At 57.4% G+C, this 24,032-nt stretch overlaps 2 protein-coding genes across 2 annotated transcripts in view; one reads left to right on the top strand and one right to left on the bottom strand.

Annotated features, from left to right (window-relative positions):
- The window catches only part of CORO7 (coronin 7), a 57,978-nt gene that overhangs the window by 21,697 nt on the left and 12,249 nt on the right, over nucleotides 1-24,032 (top strand). The window contains exons 8-9 of the mRNA XM_070413093.1: nucleotides 5,347-5,433; nucleotides 5,892-5,974. Coding sequence (XP_070269194.1) covers nucleotides 5,347-5,433; nucleotides 5,892-5,974 — 170 coding nt within the window. The remainder of the gene's footprint in view (nucleotides 1-5,346; nucleotides 5,434-5,891; nucleotides 5,975-24,032) is intronic.
- VASN (vasorin) lies at nucleotides 10,277-22,464 on the bottom strand. The gene is made up of 2 exons (XM_070413092.1): nucleotides 22,348-22,464; nucleotides 10,277-14,270 (listed from the first exon to the last, which is right to left on the bottom strand). The coding sequence occupies exon 2, from the start codon at nucleotides 14,258-14,260 to the stop codon at nucleotides 12,236-12,238; it is 2,025 nt and encodes a 674-aa protein (XP_070269193.1). The 5' UTR covers nucleotides 14,261-14,270; nucleotides 22,348-22,464; the 3' UTR covers nucleotides 10,277-12,235.

A 24,032-nucleotide genomic window follows, 5' to 3' on the forward strand; every position in this document is an offset into this window, starting at 1 on the left:
AACTTTTTGCCCAAGACTGTCCAGTCAGTTCCACCTCTGGCTGGCTGAAGACCAAAAGGAGGCTCTGCCCTGACAGGTGAACCAAGCTGGGCAGGAGTGGTTTTAGCACTCCCCTCCCCCAGGCCGTGCCCCTGTGGCTGGTGGGGATAGCTGAATCTGAGTGTTAGGGCAGTGCGGGTGTGAGCAGTGAGCTTCACTGTAGCTTTCTGTGGCTAGTCTCCAAGCTTTTGCCTGGAAAGGGGGTCCCAGGCTCAGCTTGAAAGAGGGAGTCTGAAGCCCTGTTCCCCCAGCTTTCTCAGGTTGCCCTCTGCTACCCAAGGTTTTGGGGAACAGTGTGTGGCACCTCCATTCCTGCCCTGACTGGGCATTGCCAGCTTCCCTGGCCTGAATGTTTTCTTCCTTTTCTTCGTTTTCCTCCTCTTTTTCCTCCTCCTCCTCCTCATCTCCTTCTCCAGCAAGGAGGGGATGGTAATGGTGCTGAGGTAGAGATTCAGTGGCTGTTGTCCAAGGGGTTCCAAGTTCCTAGAAGAGGGAGGGAGAAGATCTGGTTTTGGAGGGAGCCCCCCTAAAGGGGCTTCTCAGTGAGGAGACCTGGGAAGAGCGTGGGTGGCTCCCACCCACTCCCTGCTGCTGGGACAGTGCCTGTGCTGGTGTGGGGGCAGTGAGCCTGGAATGCTGCCTGTGCATGGCCCTGCCCCCCTACTTCCGCCCAGGGCATCTGGCCCACACCTGGCTTCTATTAGGAAAACCGCTGCTGGCGGCCAGGGTTGGTGTGAGCCGAGGGGCCAGCTCCAGGGATAGGCCTTCTGGGAAAACCATCTCCTGAGATCCTCTTTCCCCACTAGAGGGGAGCGTTTGCTGGAGGGTCAAGGGAAGAAATGTTGCCCTTGGTCCACCTTCTGTCCTCCCTGCTCCAGTGGCTGTCCCCACAGCCTGGAGGCTGGTTGGGGAGGCCTGGGAGTCCTTCCTCCACTGCCTTTTTCACCCTGTATCTGGCTTGGAGCAGGGGATGCTTGGGCAGCTCCCTCCTATTCGCATGCCCTACTTTGTTTTTAGATTACACTTATTGTGTCCCAGGCCCTTGGCATGAGCCACCTCCTTCCACCCACCACCGCCTTCCACCCTTATGACTGGCCTATGAAGTCTGCCCTTTGATCATTTCTGCCCCAAGATCACACAGCTGTGTAGCAGAGGCAGGTGTAGTCTGGGAGCCCCTGGGCCCCTCTGCTGTCCCTTCCCTATGCCAGAGCCCAGGTGGGGGTGTCTGAGTCCCTGAAACCATGGGTGTGCCATGGAAAGTATCAGCCCATAGCTGAGGGGGTGTCCAGGGAGTAGTAAGGCTTTAGTACCCTGTCAGGGGCAGGAGTGGGGCTGGAACAAGCCTTCTAACCTCTGGTGTGGGCAGGTGGACCTGTACCTTCTGAGCACCCCTGTGTGTTGGACAGGCCTGGGGGGAAGGGCACCTGGAGACCAATACTGAGACTGAGAAAGGAGCATGGGTGAATGGGGTGGGTGTCTTACCATTAAAGAAGGTCCTCTCACTTGAGGAGGGAGCCCAGGTCAACTCCTCCAGCTGCCCTGCCCCATATAGGAAGTGTTGCTATGGCAGCAGAGGAGGGATTTGGCTGCACTGCAGCCAGAATGCTATGCTCCTGGTGCCCCTCTGCTGGGCAAGTACTACTGCCTGATCTCAGCCCCTCCTTTTCTCTTATGGAGCCATGGGTGAGTGAGACATGGGGGAAGGGGGACTTCTCCACAAGCAGGGTACCCTGTTGGCTGTTCCCTGTGAGAGGGAAACTCCCAAGGCCTGGCCTGCAGGTTTGGAATTACCACCAGTGGCTTCCCCCTGGGCCTCCTTTTATAGGGCTGGAGCTTGAGTTAGCAGGATGCCTGGGTCCGAGCTGCAGCCTCCCTGCTGTCCCAGGAGAATGAGAATCTGGGGATCTGGAAGAAAAGGCCCCCTTCCCTGAGTCCCACTGAGGTGCTGAAAGAACTTGCTTTTTTTTTTTTTTTATTGACCTCAGAGAAGAAGGGAGAGTGAGAAAGAGACAGAAACATCAGTGATGAGAGAGAATCATGGATTGGCTGCCCCTTGCATGCCCCACACTGGGGACTGAGCCTGCAACCCAGGCATGTGCCCTGACCAGGAATTGAACCATGACCTCCTGGTTCATAGGTTGACGCTCAACCCCACTGAGTCACGATGGCCGGGTGAACTTGCTATTTTTGAAAATGAAAATCACACCCATGATCAGGAGATAGAGGAGAGGGGAGGGGGTCAGTGGCCTTCCCTTCCCCACCCAGGCCCCTGGGAAGACTGAACTGTGTGTACAGTGTGCACTCTGGGTTCAGCCTAAGCTCTTACCTTGTCTTCACTTCTTGGTTTGGAGACTAGAAGGTGCAAGTGGAAAGCTGCAGGGCAAGCGGGACTCACCAGCCCACACTGCCCACCCCAACTGTCTGGGCCTGTTTCCTCCAGTGGGAGTTTGTTCAAGGACATTTGTTGGATATCCAAGGTGGCCCAGACGCAGCCAGGACCCTGGGCTTTTTGTGGCCCAGGCTCTGCTGCCTTCTAGCTGTGGCTCTGTCTCCTCGCCTGTCTTCACTTCAGGTTCCTCTTGTATAGATAGAGAGCAATAACCATGGACTTAGCCCACAGGGGGTAGGAGGCTCAAATAACCAGCAGGTGACTTGGGGTAGATAGCTCCTGCTCTCTGGGCTTCTGGTTTCTGCATGTGTACATAGGGAAGGTAGGAGATACAGGCTGAGGTATGTTCCAACCCAACCTGTGCCTCTGAATGAAAAACTACTCCATCACTGCCTGAGGACCCTGCTGGCTGGGTGTCACCTCCTCTCCCTTGCTCCCACCCATCCACCCTCTGCACTGGGCCCTTTGCTTTCCTAGGCCCCCTGCACTTCTGGCATGGCTCACATCTGCTGATCTTTCATGTCTTATCTCAAATGTTACCTTAAATCTATTTCTCTCAATTATACTCTTTAAAAAGAGATATATATATATATATATATATATATATATATATATATACACACACACACACATACATATTTATTTGTGTGTTGTTTTTTGTTTGTTTTTTCAGAGAAGAATGGAGAGGGAGAGAGAGATAGAAACATCAATAATGAGAGAGAATGATCAACTGGCTGCCTCCTGCACACCCCTCACTGGGGATTGAGCCTGAAACCTGGGCATGTGACCTGACCGGGAATCCAACCATGACCTCTTGGTTCATAGGTGGATAACCACTGGACAACAACCGGCCGGGCTCAATTATCCTCTTATTGTACTCTGTTGTCATGCTTTAAAATAATGCACATTAGACCCTGAGCACACTTCACCACTATTAACACTCCTTGAAACTACCCTCCAGAGTAGGTCCCACTATGGTGCTCGTTTTACAGATAAGAAAACTGAGGCACAGAGATGTTGAGTATCTCATACTGGGATGAGGCTCTCAGTGGCCGGGCAGCGTTTTCACCCAGGCAGTTTGACTCTAAAGTTTGCAACCTTAACTGCCACCTTACCTTTTTGTGGCATTTGTAATAGCATATCTATATATATAAAAATCTAAGCAACCATTAGGACTGGTTGACTGAAATTGGTCGACTGGTTGCTATGATGCGCCCTGACCACCAGGGGGCAGACGCTCAACGCAGGAGCTGCCCCCTGGTGGTCAGTGTGTTCCCACAGTCAACCTCCTGTGGCTGGCCAACGTCTCATGTCCCTCTCCCCAGCCGGCCAGCCCTGATCAGCCCCAAGTGGGACTGGGCGAGATGGGCCCCGATTGGCCCCAATCACCAGCCAGGCCAAGGGACCCCACCCATGCACGAATTTGTGCATTGGGCTTCTAGTGGTGATCCTTTATTTGGTTCACATCTGTCTCCTGACTTGTATATCCTATGAGTTTGGAGATCTTTTCTGTTCACTGACCCAGTACCTATTATAGTGTGCAGCTCAAATGCTTGTATTGAGGAAAAGATTAGCAGTCCTGCTTCACCCAAGTACATGACTGTTCATCTGAGATCTGTTTGGTCCACCACCAGCTCTTAGCATAGTGCGTGTCCTTTGAGAGGCTTCCCATGTCTATTGAATGAACAGTGTTCAGATGCATTGTGAGCCATCTGGTTTGCTGCTTACACATGGGGTATTTGCATGCTGTTGAGAGGACGAGAGCCCATGTGACACTTCTGACCTACTCTAGGGTGTTGGGGATGGGGCTGACCTTCACCCTGACCCCACAGCTCCTTTTGTGTGGAGAGAGAGGAGTGTGGGTTACTGGTTCTCAGGCTCTAGCCTTGACTTCTGTGTGCCGGCTGTGGCTGGGTGGGAAATAAGCAGTGAGAAAAGCCCCTGAATGACGCTGAGCTGTTTCCGATGATCTCCCACGCTGGGGTCTGCCTCTGCGGGCTGGGGAGGGGGCTCTGGGCCAGCTCCTTACAGGCTGCCTCCCTCCCTCATTCATTCCCAAGGAGATCGTGGGAAGCTTGGAGGAAGCTGGCCACAGTTTGGGGTGAGCTATTTTTGGTAACAGGGTCTTTTGTCTCAGGCTCTAGAGGCCAGGGTGACTGGGAGGGAGCTGTTTGCATTTCCTCTGGCCTCTTGGACTCCCCCCCATCTGGGCCCAGGGGACAGGGTTGCATATGGTATGAACTCAAGCCTCTCCTTCCTGGGTCCCAGTGAGCCTTCCAGCTGGCAGCTCTAGCACCATGGGAGGGCGAAGAGGGGCACTGCTATGCCTCTCCAAGGACATTCCACAGAGCTTGGCACCAGGCCCTCTCCCTGGCCCCCTGGCAGCATCAGGAGGCAGCAGTAATTCTAGTAATCCCTTGATTTGCACAGCGCTTTGCAACAGGCCTGTTTCTCTCAGTTGATCCTCATATAGTCTCAGTTGATCCTCTCCACAGTCCTGGGTAGTAGGCAGCCTGGGCAACATGAGCCCATGCATAAGTGAGAAAAATGAAATTCTGAGAGGGCACACAGGTCCCCAGAGCCTGGGGATGGTGACAAGAAGCTGGGTGATACCTCCAGGACACCTGTAGGGGCAATGACATGCTACCCTTCTGAGTCGCTGTAGCAAGGGGGCCCAATAGTGAGCAGGACAGCCTGAAAGTTCCCTTACGAGGAGGGAGATCGAGCCCAATCTGGGTGCTGGGTCTGCTCTCCAGGTATAGCACTGCCTTCAGCTGAGGTCCATCCTGTAGTGATACGAGGCTTCCTCAGTCTCTAACCAGCTCCCAAGGGGCCCTGACCTGGCCCCTCCTTTGCTCTGTTGGGCTGTCAGGCTAGTGGCCCTGGGATGGTTCAGTTTTCTCTCCTGCCTCCTGCAGAGCACACAGGCCCATGAGAACAGCAAGGATGGCCGGCTGGTGTGGACAGGCACCCAGGAGCACCTTGTGTCCACTGGATTCAACCAGGTAGGGCTCCTTGAAGGTGAGCAGGGACTCATGCCAAGAGAGCAGGGATGAGGCCCACCGGGGGGCAGGGGCCGCAGGCTAGCTCCAGGCCTGTCCATATATGGCCCTGAGTGCAGCCGGGTCTAGAGCCCCAGGGGACCAACTACTGCTGAAAACTGGTAGATTCCATTTGTAATAGCTAAGCCTGACCCTGGGAACTGTGGCAGCTCCCCCAGGGACCAGAGTCCATGCAGGGAAACGCCCCTTGTCCCTTGTCACCTAAGGGCTCTTAAAGAGGCAGGACCTAAAAACCCAAAAATCTCCCATCCTGGCATGCTTCCCCCTACCACCACTGCCTTCTAAGCTCTTTCTGGGGCAAGTGCCTCTGTGCCAGGCTGTGTCCCTGGGCACGAGGTTCCTGGGGAGCCCTGGGGGCTGACAGACGGACCTCTGAGCCTCTCTCTGTCTCCTCCCCACAGATGCGTGAACGTGAAGTGAAGCTGTGGGACACCCGGCACTTCTCCAGCGCCCTCACTTCCCTCACCCTGGACACCTCACCTGGGTAGGAGCAGCCAGCATGTTGGGATGGACTGGGGGTGAGGTGGGGCAAGGGCCCAGACGATGTCTTGATTCCAAACCTGTGGATGGGCACCAATGCTAAGGGCTCCTGATGTGCCATGGCAGGGCCATCTGCAGAGTACAGGGCCCGATCCAGCTGTAAGGGCTTTACCTGGCTCAGATCCTGTCAGAGAGATGACTCATCACCGGAGCAGTCAGGGGGTGTCTGAGGAGCCCCCTGGAGCTTCACCATCAGGGGGTGGTGAGGCAGCCCAGAGTAGGTGAATTAACCCAACTGACCCATCTCATGTGGCACTTAGTCATGGGGCGGACTTTTGGCCTAGGGACTCAGGTTGGTGTATTTCGGCATTTGGGGAGGAGACTGTGACCCGGCGGATGTGTGGGTGGTCGACATGAGAATGCACTTGATTTTGCTATGGGTGTTTTTGGGGGGCTGAGGCTACAATAGCAAGGTGGACTTGGGATGGATGTGGGGACAGATGGGTTGGCAGGTTTGGAAGCACAAAGAGCAGAGGGAGGCAGGCCTTGAACTTGTGGGCTTTATGGGGCCTCCTCAGCCCTGGCTACATGCCCATCCCTTCTTGTCCTTGGTGAGGGATATGCAGATGCACCTCATCCTTCCATCCTCCCAAGCAGTGTGCAGGAGGATTTATGGTGGTGCCCATGGGGCTCTGGGCTGAGCCCACTCTGTGCAGAGATGGCTCAGGGTCACTGTGGCTCACTAAGTGCTGAGGAGTGACCCATCCCTTCAGTCTACGTCAGTGATTCCCAAAGTGGGCGCTACCGCCCCCCGGTGGGCGCTGCAGCGATCCAGGGGGGCGGTGATGGCCACAGGTGCATTTGGAGGCGATGAGTAACTGCTATTAAAATTTTTAAAAAATTAATTTCCAGGGGCTGAGTAATATTTTTTCTGGAAAAGGGGCAGTAGGCCAAATAAGTTTGGGAACCACTGGTCTACATGGACCCCATGTACAGCTGAGGAAAGAGGCTTCAGAGTGCAGGGGACCAGCTAAGCTGGGACGGGAGGAGGCAGGGACCTGGCCCCTGTTCCAAAGCCTTAGCCTTGCTCAGCTATGACTCTCGGAGGGACTTGCTGGGACCCTCAGCACCACCACCAGGCAGGGGCCTGCAAAGGTCAGAGCAGGGAGAGGCCTTGGTCCTTGGATATCCTGTCAGCCACTTCCTCTTCTGTTTCACAACTGGGAAAACTGAGTCACAGGGAGTGCTATGACATCTCCAAGTTCCAGGAGCAGCAAGGGCTGTGTCTGGGGTCTGAGTGCCATAAGAGCTCCTGGCAGGGTGTTCCCTGGTTGAGTTTTCAGCGAAGGGGTAAAGGTCAGGGTGGCATTGACCCTCCACTCCCATCCTCTGTCACAGCCCTGGAGAGGCTAAAAAGCTGATGAGGTCCATTTTGCAAGTAAGGAAGGTGAGGCTGAGCGAGCTCCAGTGCCTTCCTTGGCATTACAATTGGGTGTGAGGCTTTTGCCTGCTCTGGGCCCTGGAGATTCAGGGGAGTCACTAGGACCCACATGCACTGGAGGAAATGGTGCTCCCTGGGCTCTTTGCTCCATTTCCAGCATCCCCTCCTCTGGTGCAGATTCTGTACTGGCATCTTGTCCTCTTTGCTTCCCCTGGCCAGACAGTCCCTTCCCTACAGGGCCCCCCAGCAGGGGGAGGGAGCTGGTCAACCTGGAAAAGGGACCCAGCACTAGCCATTAAATGCTCCCCATCCACCACTTCCTGCCTTTCAGGCTCCACCATTGGCCTGTGAGGGGTCGCCCTCCCCCTGAAGAACAGCCCCACCCCACCCAGCCCCAGCATAGCCTCTGGAGGAGTTAACTGATGCCCAAACCCCACAGTACCACTGGCCAAGGCTGACCCTGTAATTACAGCAGTTAAGAATAGCCTTGTAGGGCCAGTGAGGCCTAGAATTTCTCAAATTACTCCCAGATGGACCAGCCAGGCCAGTGTCCCGCCCCCTCCATCCCCAGGTCCTGGCCCCTGCCTCCACACCGGGCCCACACCCTTGGCAGAGGAATTGGGACTCTCCAGTTCTCTACAAAGCTGGTGGATGACAGGGATGCATGCCAACCTCCAGGCTGGCCTGAGAGGTGGCAGGTCCCCTGCCCCCCAAGGTCCCTGGAAGCTAGAGCCCTATACTGCCCTCCTGGGGTGTGAGAACTGTTCAATGAACTGGACTAGAGATGAAAAGTGTATGGGTGGGCACGGCCATGGGCCTCCACTAGATGCCCTCCATTTCTTCTCTGTTTACATGTTTTCCATCTCAATTTAGGCAGAATGGTGTATGTTCTTATAAGAGCTAGAGGGGGCCAGGGATCAGGCACACAGCCCTCCCCAGCTTCTTCATGGAGAACCCAGGGCCCCACCCTCCCAGGGACCTCTGTCTCAGCTCCCTATGCCTTTCTCTTTGTCATCACTGTCACTTGTGTAGTGCACCTCACTAAAGGAGATGTGTCATGGTGGGAAGAGCAGGACCCCAGCGTCCTATCTGCAAAGCCAGATTCAGGCAGCAGGTCCATAGATGGCTGCCCTGCACTTCCTGTGTGTCTGGCCCATGCTTGGGCTAGTGTAGGGTGGAGGTGGGGGGGCCTGATGTAAGTGGAGGTGAGGGGCTGGTGGAGGTGGAGGTGGGGGGCTGGTGGAGGTGGAGGTGAGGGGCTGGTGGAGGTGGAGGTGAGGGGCTGGTGGCGATGAAGGTGGGGGCCTGGTGGAGGTGGAGGTGAGGGGCTGGTGGAGGTGGAGGTGAGGGGCTGGTGGAGATGGAGGTGGGGGCCTGGTGGAGGTGGAGGTGGGGGGCTATAAGGATCTGGTGATGAAGCAGCTTGTGCTACATCCAGGAAACACATAAACACCACCTGTCCCAGGTTTGGTGCTTCCGGACTGGGTGAATGGTCAGGTGCCTATTCTGTAGGCAGTTAGGGATTTTTTCCCCTCCATGTTACTGAAGAGGCAGCTGAAGCCAGAGAAGTGGGTCCTCTGTTGAGATCATCCCAGCAACAAGCTTATGCAGGTTGGAGGGTGGGATTGGGTTTGCTTCTTCACACCAAAGTGTCCACCTCTGGCCAGACCCCTAACCCAAGCCCATTCATCAGCCAGAGGCACGAGATCTGTCAGCTAAGAAACCTCCAAACCTATAGAGAATGTTTGAGTTTATTTGAGCCAAACTGACGATAATTGCTGGGAAGCAAAACCTCAACAGATTGAGAAAATGCTCTGGAGAATGCCAATTTTACAGCTTATTTTATACATTATAATCAAAGGAGAAGTAAGGGGTTAAATGAAATGAATTGGTAGGAGATTAGGGAGGCGGGAGAAAGCAGAGCGGGTAAATCTCTGAGATTGGATAAAGAATATAATAGACACATGCTTCTTTTACATTGGTAGGTATGGGGTAGTTACCCGTTACCATTTACAGCACCTAGGGATGGTACTCAGGGAACAATAGCAATGAAAGGCTCTGTGGTCTCTGCTCAGGTGCCATGGGTATGCCCTGAGGGATCTGGAAAAGGACTTTACTCTGACATTTCAAAAGTAATGCTATCTTAGATGCAAAAAGACTACCTAATTTTAGCTAGAAATTTTTATGTTCAGACCATCCTATGTGGTTACTTTCGGTTTCTAAGTTTGTAAGGCCCACCATGCAGGCCTCCCCCTGAGTTTGTCAGGTTTAGTATATGGCCCCTTTTTGTCCATAGGTCCCACACCCAGCATGTTCTTAGAGATTGGGTGCCTCCTCCCGCCTGCGTAGTTTTTGCTCACAGTGGCCCCACCCCTCTTCTGGCAATCCAAGCCCTCCCCATGGCTCACAATGCTCTCCTGGCCAGGGAGTGGATCTTGGGTGTTGGGAGCCGTCCTCGCCTGCTGTAAGCAAGCTGCTGTCTCTCCTCTCTCAGCCTGTCTACCCATAGGTATGGGCATGAAATGGGAATGTGTATAAGCCCATGTGGCACAGGCCCTATGGCAGCAAGGATTCAAGAATGTGGGGGCTGGCATTTGTCCACATCCATCCCTGGGCCTGGCCTGGAGCCATTGGGATTGCCTTGACTAGGGGCTACATCTTGGCTTGCCTCCCCCGCCCCCCCCTCCACCCCCTCTCCCCCCCCCACCCCACACCCCCGCCCCCTTAGGCTGATCCTCCCTTCATCCCCCAGTGCTTTTTCTGAGAGGGCTCACACCAGCCCCCTTTCTTTAGGTCCCGCCCACCCCCTGCTGGCCCATGAGGCCAGGGTTGGCTTTGCAGGGAAAACATTTATTCAGCAGCCACCGTGTTCAGCAGCAGCCCACAGGCCCACAATGGCCCCTTTGACTGGGCTGCCGAGGTGGGGGGCTAGGCCTCAGCGTAGCCGTTCCAGTAATGAGACCCAGGCCCACAGGAAATCCACCTGGGCTGCCGCTGCTGGCTCAGAAAGATGGGGCCCCACCCAGGCCCGCTGCCACCATCCTCTGCCCCCGCGACCCATTGCTCACCTCCTTCCTTCTCATGCCAGAACCCTCAGCAGCCGCTAATTGAATCCAGAGCCTCGCGTGGCCAGGCCTAAGTCAGCACTGACATCAACGCCCCAAGCCGCAGGGCCTATTCCCCGGGCTTGACTGAGCTTCCTCCTTTTTGCCAGGGTGAGGCTAGGAGCCAGGGGCTGTGACCCACAGAGGGGCACAGGCATAGGGCTTTGGGGAGCCTATTCCAGCATCTGCAGGACCTCTCTGTGGCCCCAGGGACCACCATCTGAAGTTACTAGGAAAAGGTGCTCTATATCCATCACTGTCCCCAAGCTCCCAGCTCTCATCATCCCTGGTCCTGCCCCTGCCTGTGGTCTTCCTGGAAAACACTCCCACTTCCGGGGTTTTGGAAAGCCAGGCACATTCCAACCGCAGAGAGTAAAGGGACATTGAAGGGCCACCAGGTCTCCACAGGCCAGACTCAGATCTCTGATCCTGATCCTTGGCCACCAGCTCCTAATAGTCTCTGGCAGCCTCCTCACCCACCAGAGGGCTCCTGCCATTCAGGATCTGTGCTGCCCTTGACTAAGGCTCCTTCTCTGCAGCTGGAGCAAAAGCCCATACAGAGGGGCAACAGGACTGTAGGGAGGGTGAGCTGTGTGTGCCACCTGCACCATCCATGAGGGCCTGGCAGGACATAGTTCAAGGCATCCCCTCCACAGAGGAAGGCAGGCATGGACTAGCTGTCCAATCCGTCCCTGAGAAAGGGCCCTTGGAGATCCTCTTGGCATGTATCTGCCATGAGCCTCTTACAGGAGCACTGCAGCTGGGTAGGTTAAGGCTGCCCTGTTATTCTTCACCGAGGTTGGAAACTGCCCAGCTTCTGTTGCCCCACTGGGAGGTTGGACTGGGTACCTCAGTGGAAACTGGGTGGACACAGCCCAGGATAGGACTTGTGGGAATGCCACCCTACCCACCATGGCCCTCGCAAGCCCAAGGAATGCTGGCCAGGGCCTGGTGTCCACTGGGGAGAAGGGTCCTGGCCCCCAGTTCCCCAGAGGGCTGTCCCTTTACACCTACCCTGCACCCCTACCCTCCCTCCACGCAGTCCAGGAGCCTGGGGTCATGCCAGAAAAACACTCATTTTATTTTATTTTTTATTTTTCTTATAAAAGGCCTTCATATCATCGTTTGTCTTACAAAAACCAAAGTCCTTGTCTCTGAGTTTGAAAACTATTTTCCCAGAATAAATGGGAAAGGATCTCTTATAAATATATTTTTAAAAAACAAAAGCAAAACTTGTTCCTAAAGCGTCTTTCTTTCCAGTTTCATTTGTTACTTCACTCCCTGGGGCCAAGGCTGGGCTACATACCCATCCTTACCCCCGCTCTCCCTTTTCTCTCTTTCTGGGGGCTTCCTTCACTGGCCCCCAGAATCTCCTTGGGTTGAGGGCCTGGCAGCCCTAGGCCTGTGTTACCAGCACACAGCAGAACCTGCCTGCCCTGCTCCACCCCAGGGGTTGCACATGGCAGAGGACAGGGCAGATGCCATCCTCAGAGGCACTTGGGCTCTGGGGGGGTCCTTAGAGGTCTTCACCTGGGTCCTAGCATCTTAGATGAGGAGACCAAGGTCCAGAGAGGGGCAGGGACTTGCTGTAATCACCACAGCCCCTGCCCTGATGTGACCTCATCTTATGGATCTGAGAACTTCTTGATCTTATAGCAGGAGGGCACTATTCAGTCCCAGCAGGGCTGAGAGCCCAGCCCAATAGTCCATCACTCCCAGCTTAGATGTAGGGCTTAGTGGGAAGGGGCCCTTGGAGCCCAGGCCCTGGGTAGCCCATGAGTGGCACCTCACACTCAGGCCCACCAGGTGGGGCCTCCCCACCGCCCTCACTTGCCATGGGGCCTGGTTCTAAGGGGGCCTTCACCCCCTCCAGCTCTAGGGGCCCAGGCCCCACCTGCCCTTTGCCTTGAGCTGCAGCTGCCGCGGCCCGCCCCCGCCGCACAAAGTAGGCTGCCCCTACAGCAGCTAGGGCAGCCAGGAGTATGGCAGCCAGGGCAGGCGCAATAAGAAGCGGCAGGTTGCCCTCTCGGGCCTGTGTGACCGGGGCATGGTTGGAGCGGACAGCTGCGGGGGTGTGGGCCTCTCCACAGGCCTCCTCGCCCTCAGGCATCCGCCCAGCCCCCAGGGGCCTGACACAGATGGAGTAGGTGGCATTGGGCCGAAGTTGTGTGACCGTGTACTCAGCAAGTGAGGCGGGCAGCCTCAGTGTCACCGGCCGCTTGTCAGGGCCTGACAGGTTTCGGTAGGTGAGGCGGAGGCCCCTGAGCTGCACAGTACTGCCCTGCAGGTAGCGCTGCAGCCCTACCCTCAGGGAGGTGGGGCTTATTGGCTCGATCCCGAGGGGCAAAGGCCCTGGAGGCCTCAGTGTGGCTGGGGTGGGGGAGGGCCATAGTCCCTGCCTCATCAGGCTCTCACAGTACAGACCAGTGAAGCCTTCAGGGCACTGGCAGGCTAGGTGGCCCTTAGCCCCGCGGTGGCAAGTACCCCCATTGAGGCAGATAGATGCTGGGCAGTCTTGGGGCTGAGGGTCAGCTCCCACAGTGGGTGGGGTGGCAGGTGGCAGGCTCGGGGCTTTGGCAGCAGGCTCCGTGGGGTTTTGCCAGGTAGGGGCTGGGCTAGAAGACGAGGGTGTGGGTTCCCATGCCAAGGACCTTGTGGTGGGCACTGTGGCTGTGGTGGTGGTGGCTGGGCAACCAAAGTCAGCATAGTCGAGGTCCAGGAGCATCTGGCCAGCGTTCTTGGGTGGGAAGTGGCAGCGTGTCTCCTCCGGGCTGGCCAGTGCCACTCGGTTCTCCCGCACCCAAGGGCTGAACCAGCTCAGGGGGCACACACAATTGAAAGGGTTTCGTGCAGCTGCCAGGAGCCGCAGGCGGGGGAAGAGGCCCGAAAGCTCATGTGGTAAGGCCTGCAGGCTCAGGTTGCTCAGATCCAGCTCCTGCAGGGCTGCCAGGCCAGCCAGGTCCTCAGGCCGCAGCTGGGCAATGCGGGTGTTGCCAGCCAACCGCAGGCGTGTCAGTCCCTGTAGACCCCGGATGGCAGGTGGCACACACTCCAGCTGGTTGTCTGACACATCCAGGTCGTGTAGATTGCGCAGGCGGCCAAAGAGCCCCTCATCCAGTTGCCGTAGCCCCAGGCCAGCCAGCCGCAGCGCCTCTACATTGGCAGTGTCCAGGGCACCCGGCTCAAGGGCCAGGAGGCTGTTGTGACTGAGGTCCAGCAGCAGCAGGCTTGGCAGGCGCAGCGGGGGCAGTGCCCGAAGCTCGTTGTCTTGCAGCTTGAGCTCCAGGAGGCGGTCAAGTGCATCAAAGGCACCAGGCTGGATGTGGTGGATTCGGTTCTTGCCCAGATAGAGGCGCTCCAGGCACCGCAGGCCGCGGAAGGTCTCATTGGTGATCTCACGCAGCCTGTTGGCAGTGAGGTCCAGGTTGCTAAGGTTGGCAAGTGGCCGGAAGACCCCACTGGGCAGGCTGGTGATCTGATTCTGTGATAGGTCCAGGAGCTGCAAGCCTGGTAGGCTGGCAAAGGTACCTGGTTCGAGTGTAGTAATGCCGTTGTCAAAGACATACAGGCCTGCTGTGTTGGACGGCACATCTCGGGGCACTGTGGTCCCCTGGCGGGCAGTGCAGAAGACTGTCTGTGGCTGGTTGCACTGGCAGCCAGACGGGCAGCTCTGCACCCCAGGCCCTGGAGCTAGCAGCAGCAGCAGCAGTGGCAGGGGCAGGGGCAGAGGCACACTGGAGTGCATCTTTTGGTCCCTGGGAGCAGAGAGGAAAGACAGGAGACCATGAGTCAGGGGCCCAGGAGACAGCCATGGCAAGAAGTACTGAGAAGGGAATTCCAAGCCCCCTTCACTCCCTTCCCCCAAATCCTACAGCACACTGTAGTTATGAGTCAGGTCTCCAATGCCTGTGCCCAGTTCCTGTCCCAGTCGCATCACTCTCTTGCTATGTGCCTTTGAACAGTCACATGACCTCACTATGCTATCAGTTGGTACTTCCTGCACTGTCACCATGGTTCAGTGGGTTGATGCATGCAGAACAGGGCCCAGCCCCCAAACACTCAATGACCACAAAGGACCTCTATACCTTAACCCAGTTCTCCCACCTCTGCAGCTTAGAGAGAACATGATCAAAAAGCATCAGGCTGTGGCCCTTCCCCCATGCTCCCACCCCAAAATCTCTGCTGAGGTGGACAGGGAAGCAAGGGGAATGGCGGCTCCCTCCCCGACGCTGCTTCGAGATTGGTGGGCAGTCAGCCCAGTGCGTAAGTAGAGAAGCTGGCTGCCCCAGGCCACCGGCCCCTGCCGCCACGCTCTACATCCTCCAAGTGAGGAGAGACCGCAGTGGGAAGACTTCACATGGAAACTATGGGATTGGTGTTTTTCCACTTGTGAAGTCAGACCTGCCCAGGACGGGAGCTGTGGGATGGCCAGGATGTGGCCAGTAGGAAAGTTCCTAGGGAAGGGAGCAGAGGTGCTGAGCAATTGGCAGGGGGAGGGTATAAGGAGGGAACCCTGTGTTCATATCCCCTTACGGGCACAATGATAGAAGTAGAGGTGAGGGGATCCAAGCCTCCCTGGGCTGACCCAGGGCTCAAGTTGGGGGGACATTGGTTGCATGGTGGCCCCAGAAGCAGTGCCAGACCTGGAAATACTCCCCAGATTCCTTCATCTACCATTTCTTGGGTTCCACTGTGGGCTGGGCACTGAAGCAGAGCCGCAGCCCTTCCCATGTGCCAGTGTCACTGAGCATTTAGCCACCTCTTGTAGTTTCCCCAGCAGCCATTCCAGGTGGAAACTATTTTCATCACTCCCAGATGACAGAAAAGGGGGGCTCCTAGAGGTGCAGTGACTTGCTGCCGTTGCACTACTGAGAAATCTGAGCCAGAGCCCCGGTCCTTAAGCAGGTCCAGGTGTGGTTGTGCCTGCTGCCTGATGCGGGGCCCAGTCCTGCCGGGGTAAGTGGGGGTGGGTCCCCCAGTCATTCCAGGCTCCAGCTTGTAGTTTGACCTGCCCAAGAAAGGATGGGGCCACAGCTGGGGCCCACCTTCATTCAGGCTCCTGGGGAAAATCTAGGTGCCACCCCCAGCAGCAGTCCCCACGATCTGAGCCTGTATAGCCCCAGAGAGGCCAGCACCCCTCCCTTCCAGGCACCTCTGCTTACACAAGGGCCTTTTGTGCTGGGGCGCAGCCTCCCCTTCCCCCATACTGGCCAGCTGTCAGGCAAAGGCAGGTAACATGGCCCCCCCACCCAGGGTGCCTTCTGCCCCACTGCCATCTATTTGGGTTGTCCCTCCCCCAAATAGGGAAGTGTGCTGGAATATGAGGTGGAAGATGGGCAGATGGTCCCAGGATGGATTCAACGAGTCACTGGGGAGGCTACTGTGGTCTTAGGCCAGTTCTAGGTAAAGGCCTGCCACCCAGTTTGGGTACCCTGCCCACCTGCAGGGTCATCCTTGCCTGGGAAGTGGGGCCATTGGCCTTGCCCTTCACTAGTTAACACTGATGACTGCCCTTCAGAAGCTAGCCAGGGAGGCCTTACCTGACCCCTAGCCAGTGCCCCTTCCCCTGCTCTCTAGATTCCTGGCTGTCACATGCATCCCTGGCCCTGCCAGTGCCATCTCAAGGGGGATCTGTGCACCCCACCCAGCCTACTCCCCTGTGAGGACCTGCTCCACCCTCACTGACTCAGAGTTCAGCCTGGCCTCCAGATGTGGGCTATGAGCGTCTCCCACCCCCACGTGGACGTGGGGGGTGAGCCACCTCCCCCTGAATCAGCTCTCCTGGAGGAACAGGCCGGGGTCAGGAAGGGAGCAGCCAGACTCAGGGTGGGAGGGGACCCCTCCATGTGGCCAGCTTGGTCACCCGTGACTTTGGCTTCCCATAGGACTTGTATAAGGTCATGGTTAAGAACTCATGCTCTAGTCAGGCAACCCTGGGCCATGGGTGTCAGAGCTGTAAGGTGTAGACAGTGGTTTCTCTCAGCGCCTAGGCTTCTTCATCTGTCCCCCAGGCGTTTCAGAGACACCTCCCAAGACTGGGGCACTGCGGGGGCACTCCCCACTCTGCAATAAGGAGGGGGCCAGCGTGGGCTCTAGGCTTCGCTCCCTTGAATCAGCAAAGTCCTCATGGGGGAGGGAGGCAGTGACTGCTATGGCTCTGTCTGGACCTGAGTGGCAATCTGGCTGAGTAGCTGGGAGCAAAGGCTGCATGAGGAAGAGCGACTGGCATCCCGGGCTGGGGAGCCTTCAACAGGCAGCAGCTAACCTGCTTCCCACTCCCTAGGAGGCAGGAGTGAGCGCCTTGGCCTGAGCCCAGATCCATCACTCAGCAAGGACTGGCACAGGGGCTTTGGAAAACAGCAAATGAGGGCTGGTAGCTCCACGGGCTCTCCCACAAGGGCCTGGCACCAAGAGCAGAGCAGATATCAGACAACGCCCCCTCCCAAAAGAAGGGGCACAGAGGGCCAAGACTGACCGCGGAGGAGCAGGCATCAAGTAGTAGGATAGTAGGAGACAGAGGCTTGAATTTGGGCCCAAGTTCTGCCCCTAAATTGTTTCCTGGGTTTCTCAGCTGCCTTGCTTCACCCTTCAGAGTTGTTCTGAGCACCCAGTATTCTGTTTGTTTTCAAATGCGCAAGTTCTTCTAACAAGTTCTGGAAGCGATTCTGCTTGTCTGGGCCCATGCTGGTGTGTGAGTGCATTGGGGGTGGGGGTGCCTCATGAGGGGGGTTGGGTCATGGCTGCCCTTGTCCAGCCAGTTACAATTTCAGCAGCTCTGAAGGACCAGGGGCCTGGGCTTTGATATCTGATCCGCTGACCTGAGGCAGGGAGGTGGGACCTTTCTCTCTGAAAAGGGTGTGGGGAGAGTTCTGGAGGCAACCCTGGCATTTGGAGGGGGTGGGGGGGGTGGAGACTAGAGGGAGAGGGCAACAGGGTCCAGGGCTTCGGCCCTCCATCTAGATTCAACAAAGCCCCACCGTGGTCTGGCCCTGCCATGGTTTGGTGGAAAGAGGCAGCAGGCAGAGGCCTGGACTCTGCTGCTGCTGGCCTTGCCACCCCCCAAGGAACAGTTTGGGGGATGGTACTTTAGGGTCCGACTACCTGTGTTTGCAACCTGGCCATGGGCCTTCACCTCAGTTCCCATCTGTTAAGTTGGGGGGCAGGTAATAGCAGGTTTTCAGGGTTGTTTAGTTTGTACTTGGAGTACATTCTGAGTGGTCAGTCAACATTCGCTACTGAGGGTGTTACCCATAATACCTGAGTCCGCTCTGGGAAGGATGCCATAGTGTGAGAGGCTTCATGCTACTTTCAGCACAGATAGGAAGCCTCCTGGGCTGAGGGTAAAGCCTCCATGTAGAGGCTGCCCGCGCCACGCCCCCCCACCCCCACCCCCGCACCTCCACCCTTGGGTATGGGCGTAGGAGAGCAGCCTGATGGAGAGGAACCTTTAATTTTGGAGGGGGTAAGGGGTGAGCTGTCTTCTGGCCAGTCCCCTTCAGCATATGACTTCAGGGTGAGGGGAGAGCAGAGTGAGGGCTCTATGAGTAAGGACATCCATCATCGCAGCTCTCAGGGGACCCAGAGTGCCCCCACCCACTCCCAAGTATGGGACACACAGAAGCATCTGCTCTGGGTCAGGCAGGGACTGGAAAACGGGTGGAACCTGGGCATTTGTGTGACTGCATCAGATCTAAGGCTGAAGCATCTCACTGCTCCTGGGGAAGGACAGGCCAGCATAACCCCCTCCTGTGCCCAACCCTACAGAGTAAGTGCAGGGGTCGGGTACTATACGCCTGACCCTGGGGCCCTGGGCCTCTGGCTCCCAGTGTTGGCCCGCCCGGGCTAAGCACTGCCGGCCAGACCTGGCAGCAGCCCAGCCCAGGAGTCTGCCAACCCTCCAGGCAGGCGGGACTGTGCCGGCGGCCAGGACAGCTGGCTCCAGTTTCGCTGACGTGTCTGAGGAGGTTCAGGGCCCAGGTCGGGCCCACCCGTCTCCCCATCCCCGGGACAAAGCAGCCCCTGACCCAGCAGGACAGAGCGGTTGGAGTCTCCCTCCTGGGTCCTCAGAGAAGGGGCCAAGAGGGCAGAGCCTCAGGTTCCTCAGAGATGGCCCTCTCCCCAGGTGGGGGCCAGACCCCTGCCCCATGATTAAGCTGGAGGTCTTACCAGTCTCGGTGTCTCTGCCTTACCCCATCCACCACTCCAACTGGCTCTGCTCATTTACAGATAAGACCCTGACACTCAATTCGTGACCTCATCCAGTTCCCTTCCCTTTCTGGGCTTCCATCTCCCACCTGGAACCCCAAGGGCTTCTCAACACCAGCTGCACATCAGAATCACCCTGACAGCTTTGGAAAGTTCCTGATGCCTGGGCCCCACCCCCAGGCTCACTAAATAAGAATGTCTGGGGTGAGGTCTGGCAGAGCTGTGTTTTGGAAAAGCTCCTTGGTTGAGTCTCCCCTCCAGCCAGGGCTCAGACCCTGGGACAGGAGGCTGCAAAGGGGACAATCTGGACATCAGCTTGTTTCTCCCAGTCAGGGCAAGATCCCTGAGCAGGTGTGGGGGAAGAGCAGCAGCCTGCCAGGCCTCGGGTGGGGACCTTCTGTGACACTGTGGGTGACTTGGTAGCTACCAGACCTGTCAGCCCAGGGCAGGAAGATCAGTGACTAAGGCCAATCCACAGTTGAAGTGAGCCCTCAGGGCAGCGGGACGTGCCATCTCAGCCAGGAGAGGTGCCACTCTGTTGGGAGAGGACACCTGCTGCCCCGGGAGCTATGTGGTGGCTGGGGCCCAACTAGAAATGGGCCAGTCCAGATGCCTCTCCTGGCACGCGCAGGTGTGATGCCACCAGGGCTGGGCTCAGACACTGGGCCCCTCACTGCCCTGTCCCCACCCAGGGCCAAGCACCCATCAAGAAAGGTCCTAACCCTGCAATTAACCCTGACTTTGCCAGAGGAAGGCCTTAGTCACCAAGGGAGGCCACCAGCCCCACGCCAGCTGGGCCCAGGCTGTCTGGGACCTAGACAGGATCTGAGAAGGAAGTGACCCCAGAGGAGGTCTTGCCCTTCTCATGCTCACCATGCCTAGAGATCTAAGTCACCCTGTGGCAGAAGTGGCTGGCCCTTCCTGGGATCTGTGAACTGATCAGTGGGCAGGTGAGATTGATAAGGGGAGCTACCCCCTGCCCCCACCTCCCCTCACTTCTCACTGCTGTCTATCCAGTGACCGCCCCAGCCCCAGCCCCAGCGCCAGCCCCTTCTCAAGGCAAGCCAGCTCTCTCCTCCCTCCTTAATTAAATCTCTCAGGCAGCCTCAGAGGAATGTCAGAGCCTTATTGCATTTCTCTGGAGGAGACTGGTGGGGGGGCCTTCCCCAACCTTGGAGAAGAACTGGCTCCTCGCCTGCCCCCACCCCCTAAAACCGAGGTGGTCTAAGGGAGCCTGCCCCAGCCTCCTCATACCCAGGGAAGCTGGAATGAGGAAAAGCGGGGGAGGCCTGCAGGCCTGGCCGGCCAGGCGGCCCAGCCAGCTAAGGGAAAGCAATCCGGCTGACTCTGGAATGTGGAAACCGATAAAAGGAAGAAGGCTGAGCCTGCGCCCGGCCCGCCTGTGGTGCATGCAGACTCCCGCAGCACCCCTGCCCGCCCCCAAACATAGCCCTGCTCCAGTCACGCGCACACATACACCCACGCCCAAAACACGCCCAGTGGGCTGTGTTCTTACACACACACACACACACACACACACACCCTCCCTCCCCATTCTCCAAGAACTCTCACAAATTCCACAGCAGTGAGGGGAGCTGGTTTTCTTGGCAGTGCAGACAGAGCCTTGGGCTCCCCAACCCAGGGAGGAGACTCTAAGGAGAGCTGAGGGGGGCTCCGGAAGGGGTCACTAACCCATTTAGGTGGCATTGCTGCCCTTCCCATGAGTTGAGGGCTTGCCAATGGTCAGGGATGCTTCTCTCTGGTCACCAGGGTGTACTGGCTGGCTGGCCTGCTGAGGTGGAAGCTGCCTCCTGGGCCCAGCTGGGACCCGACCCCGCTTTCCTGTTTCCATGAGCTGCCTAGCCCAGGGATAGGGTCCACTTAGAAACCCCCATGAGGACTCAACTCTCTTTACCTTCGACTTGTCCCAACTCTCTCAGGGCTGTAGTGGGGGGGTGTCGGGAATGGGAGCCAAAAACTGGACTCATCTTCTGCCCAGGGCATCTCCCTGGCCCTGGGGCTGCCTGCCAGGAGGGCCTTCTTGGGGAAAGCAGAGCATGTCTAAGGGTCTTCTCGTGTTGAACTCTGTTCCCCATTTCCAGAGTCTAGAGAGTGGTGCCATCCCAGCAAATGCCCTGGAACACTGGCCCCCAATGGTCCCATTTAACTCTCTGGACCCACAGGTCCCAGGGTGGCTGTTTCCGTTTACAGCAGCACAAAGCCAGGGAGGTGGGGTCAGGCCATGCCTAGGCCCCCAGCCTGGCATGAGTATGCTGGTTGTCCCTCCCTGGGCCCAGGAGAGACCAAATAATGGTCTGGAGGGAATCCAGCTGGGCTGCTCATTACCAGAGCCCTCTTCCTGCCTCTGACACTCTGTTTACAGAAGCTCTGGGGCCTGATTCCCCTGGGAGAAGACAGCAAACTCAGGGGACTGTTCTCCCATCCCCCTACCCGCTTGCCTTAGTGCTGTTGGGCCTTGCCAACAGCTGGGCCCTAACTGGATTCACTGTCTGCTGGACCAGCTTGAATGGACCCTACTTGGAGGGTACCAGCCCAGCCACCCCTTTGTACCCTTAACATCCAAAAGTCCAGCGTAGTGAGAAGGGTCCTTTGATGTCCATTCCAGTTCCTCTTGCCCCAGAAGCTCTTGGCCTGGGGGGGGGGGGGGGGGGGGGGACACTGGGACCTGGTGCCTCTCTCTAGAGCCTCACCTACCCTTGGTGCAAAAGGCAAGCAGGGGACACTGGGACTCTCAGGGTCTCCTCTCTTCCTCCTTCCCACCTTGCAGATTCCATCCCTATTCCCTGGGGTGGGGAAGTGGTCAGCGACCCTGGTGTGGGAATGGTTAAGGAATGGTTGGCACCAATCAGCTGATCTGCCAGTGACCACAGGGGGACCTTGGCAGCCCTCAGGCCCCAGTGCTGCCAGCCCTGGGACACAAAGAACTAGGCTGGCTCCAGGCCATTGGGTTCAAAGCCCAAGCAAAGCCCCTTCTCTGAAAGAGGCAGAGATGATAATACCTGGGGCCCAGGCACCCAAGGTCTGCAGTGTCTTGGAGTGGAGGGGGTGGGAGGGCGGGTGGCAGTGTGGAATGGTGCATTAGTACCTGCCAGCCACCCGCTTACACCTCCCTGGGTTGCATACTTGTGCCCCCTCCACTTCAGCTCTGTCCTGAGTGACAAGGGCCCTCGGGACCCTAGCGGGCCAGTCTGCACAGGGGCACCGGGGGCTCCAGGTACAGAACTAGACCGTCCCACTTTAGGAGGTAAAAGTAACCCAAGACTATGGCGTGGCCATCCCCTCAAAGGGATTTGATTCATAAAACTGGTCATGCCGGAGGGCCCAGCCGTGGGAGGAGGAAGCGAGGGAGGGGGTGTTTATTTTGTCTACTCGCAGCCCCGCCGGTCGGCGAGCCCTTGTACACACACAACCGCGCGCGCACCCGGACAAGGGACTGTCCGCGGCCGGGTCTGCCCAGGTGATGGTGCGGGGCTGAGGGCGCATGCCCGCCCTGAGTGCGTGTGCGTGCGGAGGGGGATCTGCGCGTGTGGTCGGCGCATGTGCATAACCCGCCTCGGTGGCGCCCCCCATTCCCGTCCGCAGCCCCCCAGCCCAGCAGACACTCACCAGACAGCAGTGGCGGGAGCCGGGCGGGGCGGGCCACGGCCTCAGTCCTTCCCCGCCGGCCAGACCGGAGGGTTCCTGGGTCCCGAGGCAACCGCGTCCACGTACCCCCGCCGTGGGCTCAGGCTGCGAAGTCAGCTCGCGGGAGGCGGGTCGCGCCTTTAAGGCAGGGGGGAGGGGCTGCCGCTGGCGGGGGGGCGGGGTTGCTTCCCATTGGCCGGGGCGGAAAGGGGCCAAGAGAGACCCGCCTCCCCTACCCACCGAACGGGTCATTTGGCTGGGCGTCCTGGTCCTCACCCCGCAACCTCCCTAACTCGGGGGCGGGAGAGATCGTGTCTTTCCCGGCGCGGAGTCAGGAGTCCAAAGCTCCAGGCCGGCGAGCTGTGTTTGCCTTATGACCCGGGACAGGTCCCTGTTTTTCCGCATAGAAAGCAAGCGAATTTCAGTGAGACAGTCCCAAACTCGGATGCTTGTGACCAATCAGACAGGTGATATAAATCCGAGAAGCAGACCCCAGAGCCTGTGCAGACCTGGAAAGGCAGGGGAGGAGGGGAGTGGGGGCAGGTGTAGGAACTCAGCCCCCACGACCTGCTTCAGCCTGCCAGAACTTTGGGTTTTTCAAGAGAAACTGGAAATCTGGATTTTTATTGTTTTTTAGGTGAAATCTCTGAATGTGCTATTGTTGGTAGTTAATCCCAATTTCAACAACTCCTGGGCAGGCTCTTCTGAGAGCCTCCTAGATAACAAACTCTTAACACCAAATCTGAGTTCTGGGCTCCTTTTAGACATGACGACTTTCAGGCTGTGAGCATCCTTGGATCACCTTTCCCGTGTTTTAGATGAAGGGACTGAGGCACAGAAGGGGAAGTGACCTTCTGTCCAAAGCACCACAGTTACAGGCAGCTCCAAAGCCAGAATGTGTTTGTGGGGGTGGGGGGCCTGGGATGGGGAGGGAGGTTGGGCCTCGTCAGTGGGCGGGGCCTGGGTACAGCTGACAGTGGCCCTTGATGGGGCAAGAGGGACGTGTGCCAGGGGCTGGACTAGTCCAGAAAAATCCCCTGCCTTGGAGGATTCCAGGAAAAGGCTCTGCCCTCCTCCCATACATGTTTGTGGTCAGAGGCATGCCTCAGCTTTGGGTCCCAGCTCAGCTCCTAAGTTCCAGAGGGCCCCCGACACCCGCCTCTCCTAGCCTGGCCTGCAGCCAGGGCCTTTGCCTGGGGCAGCGTGAATCTCAGGCCCGAGGGCTTGTCCCATGAGGCTGGGCCACACCATGGGGGGGCGGCATAGGTGGTCTTTGCAGGACTTGATCACCTCCAGAAGGCAGGACAGCCTCCATGTCCAGTTGCTAATTAGCTAAGTAGGGTCCAGCTGCAACACTTAACCTCCCAGACTTCCCCTCTCAGCTCCTAGCTTCCTCGGGGCTTCTCCCCCACAGGGCCCCTTTCCAGGATAGGCAGGGGTCTGGACGCCACACCTGCCCTCCTTGATTATCTTGATATTGGTGTATGTGTAGCATAACTTTTGCACCACTGTTCCTGCGCCAGAGCTGGCCTTTGGGTGTGTTTCATTTGGCCTGTATGGGGCTTTTTAAAACTTTGATGCCATTGCAAACATTAAGAATTCGGTGGTTTCACATTAAAGTGGGACTTCCCAGCCTGCCTGAACAGGAAGAACTCTCAGCTGGAGCC

This window comes from Myotis yumanensis, unplaced genomic scaffold (genome assembly GCF_028538775.1).
Source record: "Myotis yumanensis isolate MYYU_CA2020_CCGP unplaced genomic scaffold, mMyoYum1.0.hap1 SCAF_4, whole genome shotgun sequence".
NCBI classification, from domain to species: Eukaryota; Metazoa; Chordata; class Mammalia; order Chiroptera; family Vespertilionidae; genus Myotis; species Myotis yumanensis.